At 42.4% G+C, this 10,628-nt stretch overlaps 1 protein-coding gene across 3 annotated transcripts; it reads left to right on the top strand.

Moving 5' to 3' along the window:
- The first annotated feature begins 135 nt into the window (after positions 1-135).
- On the top strand, positions 136-10,577 carry smarcc2 (SWI/SNF related BAF chromatin remodeling complex subunit C2). 3 transcript variants are annotated; one of them, XM_026168069.1, is made up of 26 exons: positions 136-311; positions 941-1,060; positions 1,158-1,243; positions 1,371-1,446; positions 1,971-2,063; positions 2,159-2,228; positions 2,315-2,384; positions 2,559-2,634; positions 3,115-3,359; positions 3,483-3,607; positions 3,743-3,796; positions 3,974-4,011; positions 4,100-4,230; positions 4,395-4,466; positions 4,552-4,665; positions 4,754-4,907; positions 4,987-5,103; positions 5,211-5,273; positions 5,388-5,646; positions 6,052-6,213; positions 6,340-6,401; positions 6,522-6,642; positions 6,730-6,893; positions 6,992-7,126; positions 7,251-7,619; positions 8,297-10,577. In XM_026168069.1, exons 1-26 carry the CDS (start codon positions 201-203, stop codon positions 8,378-8,380), a joined length of 3,171 nt encoding a protein of 1,056 aa, XP_026023854.1. In that variant the 5' UTR covers positions 136-200; the 3' UTR covers positions 8,381-10,577. The 3 variants fall into 3 exon arrangements, with proteins under 3 accessions (XP_026023854.1, XP_026023853.1, XP_026023856.1); XM_026168068.1 differs by having other exon boundaries at positions 1,365-1,446; XM_026168071.1 differs by having other exon boundaries at positions 137-311; positions 1,365-1,446; positions 7,251-7,614.
- The last annotated feature ends 51 nt before the right edge of the window (positions 10,578-10,628 follow it).

Below are 10,628 nucleotides of genomic sequence, written 5' to 3'. Positions count from 1 at the left end.
CTGTCTGTCTGTGTGTTCTGAGAGGGTAGCATAAACATTTTTATAATAGTATTGTTGAAGGACAAAAAACATTATCTACACCGCTGCGCCCCCTGTTGTACTTTGGTTGTCACTACAGTCTCTGTGCTGTCCGGGAGCTGCAGTTTCGCGCTGTGGTCGCTGGGCGGCAGGCAACTTCGACTAGTTGTCTGCAGGCAAAGATGGCGGTGCGGAAGAAAGACGGCGGCCCGAATGTAAAATATTTCGAAGCGTCTGATACCGTTTCTCAGTTTGATAATGTCCGTGTCTGGCTGGGAAAGAATTACAAAAAGGTACCGACCGCATGTTTTGCTATCCTACAGAGAGACCTTCCATTTTTCACGTTGAAATATGGCCACTTACCTATTGGGCAGAGGCAGTGACAAAGAGAGGAGGGAGGGTGCTGCTGAGCGTCCAGCTGTTTGATTCACTCGAGCCGGGATACAAAAGGATGCTGAGCCAACAGCTGCATCAGATGCAGCCACTAACGGCAGCTTCTCTGAGCACTGTTGTAGTTAAACCGATCTAAAACAAGCACACAGTCTGACCTCAGAGGATGGATTTTTGTTGAAGGGTGACTTTAGCCGGCCAGCCCGCTAGCTAGCTAGTAAGCTAATAGGCTAACGGTGAGGCAGCTCGGATCCAGATGTTGGCTCTGTGGCGCGCCGCGCTGACTGAAGCAATGTCCGGTGTTGAATAACACTGAGCGCTGCGCTGGTGTTTAAACACAATAATCGAATAAAAAAAAACAACACTTTTAGTAAACAGTGATAAAAATGAAAGGTTAGCGATATTTGTGACTCCATCCCCTCCCCATTTACCAATCCGTGTCGCAGTTTTCACGGAAATTTCCTTCCTTTGAGATATCTGATAAAGGCATCCAGCAGCACAGTTGAGTTTATTTTCATGTGTTTGCGCACAGTACATCCAGGCCGAGCCCCCCACCAACAAATCTCTGTCCAGCCTGGTGGTCCAGCTGCTCCAGTTCCAGGAGGAGGTGTTCGGTCGACATGTCAGTAACCCTCCGCTCACCAAGCTGCCGGTACGTGTCTTAAACATCTGTATATCTGTTACATTCAAAAATAGATACCTAATTTAAACTGCTGTTATTCTGAATGTGTTGAGTTGTATCCCTGCAGATGAAATGCTTCTTGGACTTTAAGTCAGGAGGGGCTCTCTGCCACATCCTGGCTGCAGCCTACAAGTTCAAAAGTGACCAAGGATGGTAAGACTTTCTTTCTAGCTGAGTTTAGACGTCTGGGCTAGTGGCTGTTAAGTTACGGTGCTCAGTTGGATATTGGCTATGTTGCCGTTTCGTGTGTAACTCCAGTCTAAACTCCTGGTAGGCGCAGGTTTGACTTCCAGAATCCGTCGAGGATGGACCGAAATGTGGAGATGTTCATGACGATTGAGAAGTCCTTAGTGCAGGTGAGTTTTGCAGCAGTGCTTTTATGGTTGTCAATGGACAGTAGAAAATTTCAGGCCATATTTTGATGAATTTATCTAACAGGAGTAAATTTTTGATGGTTTTTCCTACTGCAGGCATTAAATTTAAATGATAGCAAAGTGAACACCGTGTCCTTTGGTTACACTAAATTTCAAAAGAGTCTGGGAATCAAGCTGCCTAATCATTACACATAGATGTACTGAAAGACATCCACAGAAATCCTACTTAATCAGTCCTGCGGTTTTCCAAGATCATCTAGATTTCTTCATCTGCTGTGGCATGGTGATTTCTACTTTTAATCAAGTACTGGGCAATTAATATTCCAAAGAGGGCACATGAGAAACTGGGACTGTTATGGAAGACTGCACCAATAAGCTTATAGCAAAACTAATATTGGGCAGAACTGAGTTTAGATTATTGTATTTTTTGTGATTCTTCTTGATTATTTGAATCAGTGCTCGCAAATGTAGTCGTGTAAGTTATGTATCTGCTCCAATTCTTCCAGAACAACTGTCTGACTAGGCCCGTCATCTACCTGAGTCCTGACATAGAGCCAAAGCTGCTGGGGAAACTGAAAGACATCATCAAAAGACATCAGGTGTGTTTTAAAAGGAGCCTTTCAGGCAGATCATTTACTACAGACAGATTTAATTTACATTCAAATGGTTCTACTCATGTTTTCTTGTGTTGCAGGGCTCAGTAACCGAAGACAAGGCCTCCAGCTCCCACGTTGTTGTGCCTATTCCTGCCAGTCTGGAGGAAGGTGAGGTTTTGTCTCGGTAGGCATTGTTACAAGTTTTACTGCACGAGTCAGATTTGCGCTAACATCGTCCGATCTTCTTGGTCCAGAGGAGTGGGTTCGTCCTGTGATGAAGAGAGACAAGCAAGTGCTGCTTCACTGGGGATATTTTCCTGACAGGTTTGTTCTGAGCATTGTGCAGCTCACTTTTATCTACTTGTCTTGTTTTCTCAATACATCTTTTGTTTTTAGAAGGTTAAGCTGACATTACCCCTCCTGCTGTGGTGTTACATGGCGAAACTTGTGCTTTTCCCACCTAATGCGAGCTTTAACCTCATTCCCTTCACTGTTTAGTTACGATACCTGGATCGCAGCCAGTGAAATTGAGGCTGCGGTAGAAGATCCTCCCTCCCCAGAAAAGCCCAGGAAGGTATTTGTTGTTGCTTTTTTTCTGTCTGTGTCAGTCTGTATGAATTTAAACAGCAGATTTTCTAATACTCCCTGAGTTTAATCAAGTATTTGACCGCTTTATTAATGCTACATGATACTTGCAGTATTTAAATTCAAGGATCTTTTTTTTTATTTGTCCACTGTGCAGCACTTAAATGTTACAGATACATCTGTATGTTTTTGGAAACCTTTTTGATTTCAGCTTGAATTTTAATTTGTCCTTGTTTTTTTCTGCAAAATGAAGTCTTTAATAACAGAGGTTAATATCATGAGTTTCAGTCTTTTATTATAACTTTTATTATAACTTTATTACAACTTTATTATAACTCAGTTTAGGTCTTCCTCCTTTCACCTCCTCCTCTACCATCCTGGTGGTTGACACGATTGCTGAAAATATTTCACTTCTGGGCAGATAATAATTGGTTTATTTATTTATCATTTATTTATTATTTATTTACAGGTCCATGCAAAGTGGATTTTAGATCTGGACCAGTATAACGAGTGGATGAACGAGGAGGACTATGAGGTTGGAGAGGGCTGTCCTAAGAGGAAGAGGATCTCCGCCAAGACCCTGACAGATGAGGTGACCACACCAGACGAGCGGAGGGACAAGAAACCTGGCAGCGCCAAGAAGAGGAAGCGCTCGCCATCACCCTCCCCAACCCCACCACCTCAGGAGAGCAAGAAGAAGAACACCAAAAAAGGGTTTGTTAAGAGTCATGTCCTGATGCATGATGATGTTCTTCGACTCCCTGTTGGAGAAAAAAAACAGAGGGTTATGAAAAATAATGCAATACACATATGTTCCCTTTGTGTGCGTGTCAACAGACCAACGACCCCGTACACCAAGTCTAAACGGGGTCAGAGGGAGGAGGAACAGGAGGACCTGTCCAAGGATTTGGATGAAGCTTCACCTGTTCCAGCATCTGAAGAGGGAAACCCAGCAAAGACAAGTATACAAGTCTACATATATTTTGAAAACACATCATATATATATATATATATACATTGACATATATAGAGATATATATAGATATTAATGGGTCCTCTTTTAAAATAATAATCAAGCCAATTCTGTCTCCCTGCAGATAACACCAAGAAGGACTCTGATTCCACCCCAGTTAAAGGAGGGACAGATTTGGGTGAGCTTCACCTACACAATCATATTTAACCACCGCCAACCAGTTTAATAAATGCTTCACCAAAAATGGCAAAGGCTTGTTGTGTTCGGCTGTTATTCATCAATAATTTCCAGTAATAAAGCGCTGATTAATCTATTGACCCTTTCACGCACGCGTCTCTTTTGTGTGATTTAACAGATGAGCAAGAAGACGAGTCCATGGAAACAACAGGAAAGGTACTTTAACAATTAATAGTACATATGACAAAATCATGGCTGTAATTCTGTGTTGGTGAGCCCAACTGTATGTTTGTATGAACAACAGGAAGAGGAGGAAGGCTCCCCGAGTGTGAAGGGCGAGCCAGTGAAAGGCTCAGACCTCCACGAGGACAATGTGACTGAGCAAACCCATCACATCATCATTCCGAGCTACGCAGCCTGGTTTGACTATAACAGGTAAGAATAAAAATGCTTTTTTCCCATGTGAGAACAGAATGAGGAAAAGAAAAGTGAACTCGTTGAAATGAAAAGCAGCGCCACACGACGTAGTATTAGAACGTTTTAAGGGTCCATGAGTGAGGGAAATTTGTGTTGCATACTTGCATCTGGTTTTCTTCCAGTGTTCATGCCATTGAGCGCCGAGCCCTGCCAGAGTTTTTCAATGGGAAGAACAAATCCAAAACGCCTGAGATGTAAGTGTTTGATCAGTGCACAACACAGTGCTCAATCATTTAAATTTGTTTATCTGTCAGATATTTAAAAGCCTCTTTGTTTCAGTTATCTAGCATACAGGAACTTCATGATTGACACCTACAGACTGAATCCTCAGGAGTACCTGACCTCCACTGCCTGCCGTAGGAATCTGGCAGGAGATGTGTGTGCAATCATGAGGTAAGGGGAGGATAGGTGTTTCTAACCAGTGTTTGCAAAATCACTTACTGCCTGCGACAAATACGCCAGACATTTTCTCCCCCCACAGAGTCCACGCCTTTCTGGAGCAGTGGGGGTTGATCAACTACCAGGTGGACTCTGAGAGCCGGCCCACACCCATGGGTCCTCCTCCCACCTCGCACTTCCACGTCCTGGCAGACACTCCATCCAGCCTGGTGCCCCTGCAGCCCAAGACATCTCAGGTTTGTATACACACACGCATGGACACGTGCGCACACATCTTCAACGTTGTTTTACATATGTTCCTTTTTGACCCTGTAGACCCCTGCCACCCAGCAGATGATGTCATTCCCTGACAAAGTGAAGGACAAGCCAGCAGATCTGCAAAACTTTGGGCTGCGGACCGACATGTACAGCAAGAAGACAAGCTCTGCAAAGGTACAAGTCCAGGAGGGTGGATAACAGAATGAATAGTTTCTGTTTACTCACCATAATATCGGTGGTTTAATTGTGTTAACAAAGTGATGGTGATGTTTTGTGTGCAGAGCAAGAGTGCAGCCAGCTCCATGAGGGAGTGGACAGAGCAAGAAACACTACTACTACTTGAGGTACGCTCAGTGTTTTAAACATGATCAGAGAGTGTAAAAGCAGCCACTGTAATACCACACTGGGAAATGTCATCATGGAAAGATGGAGCTAAATGTAGGTTTTACTTCCCTCAGGGTTTGGAAATGTATAAGGACGACTGGAACAAAGTGTCCGAACACGTGGGCAGCCGTACGCAGGATGAGTGTATCCTGCACTTCCTGCGGTTGCCCATTGAAGACCCGTACTTGGAGGACAGCTCTTCTTCCCTGGGCCCACTTGCCTACCAGCCGGTACCTTTCAGCCAAGCAGGAAACCCTGTCATGAGCACCGTGGCCTTCCTCGCCTCTGTAGTCGACCCACGTGTGGCCTCGGCCGCAGCCAAGTCTGCTCTGGGTGAGAAGTAACTCCATTTGAAATTACCCAACTCTGTAGAAAACAAAAATGGTCTCTTTGTGTTGTTACAGTTTGAGCTAATAGTAAGTGCCTGAATGGGAAAAAGAGGAAGCAACAGGGCACTGAAAACATCAACCAGTAAATAATCCAATAGGATAAAAATGAAGACAGCAAAATACATTTTAATTTTCTACAGTGAGACCATTAAATGTTAAACAACACCTTTCCAACACTTGACCAAATCCTGTATCATTGAAGCTCCAAATGTCTGTACATGCCATTCATAAGACCACTTTTGTTCAGGCAACGATTTTGTTCATTTTCAATCTACTAGAGGTGACTAATCCATCAGTGTCCTTGTTTTTGCTTCACATCATTAATTGTGATTTATCGCTCCCTGCTCAGAGGAGTTTTCGCGTATGAAGGAGGAGGTTCCAGCTGCGCTTGTGGAGGCTCATGTGCGGCGGGTGGAGGAAGCAGCGAGGGTCAGTGGCAGACAGGACCCTCTGTATGGCCTGGAAGGCAGTGGCATCGCAGGGACCGGCCTGGAGGAGGGAGAGAGGCCTGGTAGGATAAATGCACACAGCATAAATTTTGGAACGCTGCACTACAAAGAAAATTAAAAATAATGATTGTAAAAGTTGAGTAGTCAGAAAAAGCGCATTGAAAGGATGTGGCTTGCCTTCTCTACAGATGAAAGCAGTGATGAAAGCAAGAGTGACAACCAGTCTAATGAGGAGAAACGAGAGGCCAAGGTATGATGAGAATTCACTGTAACATAATAGAATGCCATTTTATAAACATATATATATATATATATATATCTGCTGTAAAAGTTCTGTGGATCATATTGTGCTGTTTACTTTGCCACACAGGAGACTAAAGATGGAGCGAATGAGGAAGAGGAAAAGCAGGCAGAGAATGGGAAGAAGGAAGAAGAAAGAGGAAGAGAACCTGAAGGAGAGAGGGAGGCAGACAAAACAGAGTCTGAGATGGGTACAAAAGGGTTTTGTCTTCATAAGACGTTGCAGACATAAAGGTTTTGGTCAACAGTGAAAAACATTAAACTTTTGTTTCTCATAGGTGATGGGGAGAAGGAGAAGGATGGAAAAGAGGGAACAGAGGAGGGACAGAGGGAAGGGGAGAGTGAAGGAGAAAGGAAAGCTAAGGTGGAGCGTGATGTGGGAGAGGGGAACCTGGCCACTGCTGCTGCCTCCGCTCTAGCAGCTGCTGCTGTCAAGGCCAAGGTAAAATTCATTGAGTCAAGGTGATACTTGTCGTATCTTCAATCTTCAGCTTTTTTTGTTTTTATTTTCTCTAATCTTCTTCTTCTTTCTCCTCACAGCATTTGGCTGCAGTGGAAGAGAGGAAGATCAAATCTCTGGTGGCTCTGCTGGTGGAAACTCAAATGAAGAAGCTTGAGATTAAACTGCGGCACTTTGAGGAGCTGGAAACCATCATGGACAGAGAGCGGGAGGCTGTGAGTGGGGAATTTAAGGATATGTAGCATTAAAATAAGAAAATTCTTAAGTTACATTCAATGCAGTGCGTATAGTATGCTGTTTTCCTAAATCATAGACATGTCTGTCTGTCTCTGTGAGCAGTTGGAGTACCAGCGGCAGCAACTGCTGGCTGACCGTCAGTCCTTCCACATGGAGCAGCTGAAATACGCTGAGATGAGGGCTCGCCAGCAGCACTTCCAGCAGATTCAGCACCAGCAACATAGCCAGGCAGGGGGCCCTCACTCCACTCAGGCCACCGCGGCCCCGGCACCTCAAGCCCTGACCGCAAATCAGCAAGCTCCCAGCACACCAGCGCCACAGCCAGCCCCCAGCCCAGCACCACCAGCCGCTTCAGCCCCAGCTCCCGAGTCCCAGCCACCACCAAGCGCTCACACCTCGCCACCTTGTCCCCCGGGTCAGACCCCAGCTGCTCACTCCAGCTCCAACACTACATCTGTACTCCATGGTGAGGTAGCAGCTTTAATAGTAGTTAATACATTTACGTTTGCTGTCAGTTCCTCGTACACCGTAGTTGTAATATTTATTTATAATTATTACATTCATTAGTTGTGGACATGTTCACAGACATGTTTATTCTTGAAGCAAACTCAATAATATGAATGTGTGTGAAATACATGAAATTGTGCAGTGGTGCAGTAACGACAGTTAAAAGCTGCACAGTTTATCTTATCTTTGTCAACAAGTTATTAACTAAGACCAAAAAGCTGAAACGGAGTTCACTCATTAAAACAGGACTTCTCACTGTCTTGATTGTGAGATACTGTTGGCATGATGCAAATGATCAAACAATACCAAACATTTCATGCCACCATGACTTGGGACGGCTTATAATGTTCTGAAACCTAGCTTTCAAACAACACAGTCTTGAGTTATTTCTGAATTGAAGAATCTAAGGTTGACACGGAGAAGATCAATCATTCTTTTATTTCACAAGTACACATCAGTGTTATAGTATTGTTTGGACTACGACTCTAGTCTACTATTATAATATATCATGATTATATCATAGATTATAATATATTATGCATAATTCACATTTTGTGAATATAAATGACTAAATTTAATAAATTAATGATACTATGTTACAAATTGTACGTAACATTTTTCTCCTGTTTGCCCCCTCACAGAGCCCACCGCCCCTCTCCCCGGAGAGACGCTCCACCCCTCAGCTCCGGTCCCTCCTCCACAGTGAGAAAAAGCAAATTTCCTGAGAATCTGAATGACTCTGACCACTTTGAATCCTGCCTGTATTATCTAAAATGAAGAAGTCATCAACCGAAGGAAGAGAACTCATTTTACATTTTCTATTTCTTTTTTTGTTTGCTTGTGTGTTTTCAAGAGGACAATTGATTTGAGAAAGAAAAAGAAACGCCAATATCAATCCGCCTTTGACTCTCTGTTAGAAAAGAAGTCCTTTTTCAAATTGAACCGACTAATGAAGAAAATAGATTTTCATCCTGCGTGTTCGACTGCGTCTCACTTTGGAATTTTAAGCTTGACACCAGGAGATCTGGTAAGCTTAGATGGTCTTATCAACATGCTGGCACTCAGTGAGAAGAAGAGAAAAGACTCATCTCATGTTTTCAGTGTTTTGGAAATTGTTGCATTTATTTTCCTGCAACAGTTTGTCACAGCTAGTGAAGTCTCGTACTTCCTACGCTCTCTAGCGTCCCCCTCCCCTCTCGTACTGTAGGTACTAATTAAAATATATGTAAGACAAAAGCACTTTTAATATGTTTCTGTAGGTCGCATTGAAAGACTTGAAGCAACCATGAAATTGAACTTGAGCACTTATATGATCTCTTTCTTGTCTTAAATACAGTTTTGGAAAGCTAATTGGGAAAATGATTTTTTTTTCTCTGTTTTCAATTGTGTCATGTTTCTAAAACCCGTATAAAGTCTGAAAGGAATGAAGACGATTCTAATCAAAAGATGCCACACTGAAATTTAACGCAGAGTGGATGCAGTTTGGGAAAAGTGTACTGTAAACTGGATTTTCTGTTACAAACACCTCTCTTGTTACTCTAATAATAATATGGGAACTATTTGAAAGTAATGACAACCTGAGGTCTTGAAAAGGCCTCTTTTTGTTATAGGAGGTTACTCCCTCCCACATTTCAACAGCACTTAGAGAAAAACGTGACCGTGGCGCTTTGTGTTTTGCAAGTGCAAATGAACTTGAAGCATCCAGGCTGTGGTTTTTGTGAGGAATGTAATTCTGTTTGAAAAGAAAGTCTGGGATTAATACCGTTAGCGACCACGCACGCGTTTATTTGGATTTGGACTTTGTGTAAACTGCTAAGCCAAAATGTTTTTTCTAATCATGTTTATCATACATTTATTCAGTGAGTTTCATTGTGGTTTCTTGGTGAGTGAGGAGGATGTTTTTAAGCAGCTTGGTGCATTTCGCTTTAAAGATGTAAGAAATGCTGACGCTGTAAAAACACAAGGGAGCACCTTAAACAGCTGACAATGGAGAATCGTGTCCTTAATATCTGCAACAATATCCTCACTTTGTATCCTATACATTTATATATTTTTTACTCTTTTTTGCCATCTTCTTTCTTTGATATGTCAACATTGTAACTGTATATTACCTTTGTAACTGATATTTACCCTCTCCATAGTTGTGTGTGATTTGGACAGGACTGCCGGATCTGTCTGAGATGTGACTGTGAGCATGTGTGTATGTGAACGCATGCCATTAGGATCTGTAAACCATGTTACCGTTCAGTTTTATTTTTTGTTTTTTTACAATTTTTTCCAGTGCCATCTGTTGTTTGAAGAACTTACGAGAAGAAACACGTGTTGTTCTGCACATCATGTCAGTATCATGAAATATAATCCAGTCAGATGGTGAAACTTTACAGTCGATGTCCGTCAAGCCAGTATTGCAGTCCTCACCACAGTTGTGAGCATAAATGGACTTCTTTTATCTGTGTTATTATTACATTGTGTGGATTTTGTGATATGAAATAAGTGTCCGTTCAGTTTCTATATGTTTTTCACTATGCCGAAGGTAGCAGCAGTTCCATTGATTATTATACAGTAGAAAAGTTTCCTCTGTAAATCATCACATTAGTGCTGACAGTTATTCTGGCAGTTTGTATTAAAAAAAATGTCAAAACTGGTTTTAATTACAAAATGTTTGGGAAAAAATAAAGATGTGAAGAGGAGACATTGTTCAGAGTGGTTTGTTGACTTACTAACTTAAAGTATCTGATGATGAACGACTGCACAGTATATCCTGGTGGACCTCGAGGAGGCATCGCCTGGCTGATGCTCTTTATTTGGATGTATCTAATTAGCTAATCAGACAATTATCTCCAACTGATTTTTATTTTTGCTCAATGTGTAAACCTAACATCACTAATTCATATAGTTCAGGACACGACACACAAATCATCTGATATCCACTTAAATGATTGTGAAATATTTTTCATCATGTTTGTAATGCGA

The sequence above is a fragment of the Astatotilapia calliptera genome, chromosome 5 (genome assembly GCF_900246225.1).
Source record: "Astatotilapia calliptera chromosome 5, fAstCal1.2, whole genome shotgun sequence".
Taxonomy (NCBI): Eukaryota; Metazoa; Chordata; class Actinopteri; order Cichliformes; family Cichlidae; genus Astatotilapia; species Astatotilapia calliptera.
This window is presented reverse-complemented; position numbering and strand designations above follow the sequence as displayed.

What these genes read in the sequence shown, in the direction of transcription:
- smarcc2 (XM_026168068.1), top strand. Translation starts at nt 201, where the DNA reads ATGGCGGTGCGGAAGAAAGACGGCGGCCCGAATGTAAAATATTTCGAA. An exon ending in GGGAAACCCAGCAAAGACAA is followed by an intron (nt 3,608 to 3,742) that starts GTATACAAGTCT and finishes GTCTCCCTGCAG; the next exon opens with ATAACACCAAGAAGGACTCT. An exon ending in AGAAGACAAGCTCTGCAAAG is followed by an intron (nt 5,104 to 5,210) that starts GTACAAGTCCAG and finishes TTTTGTGTGCAG; the next exon opens with AGCAAGAGTGCAGCCAGCTC.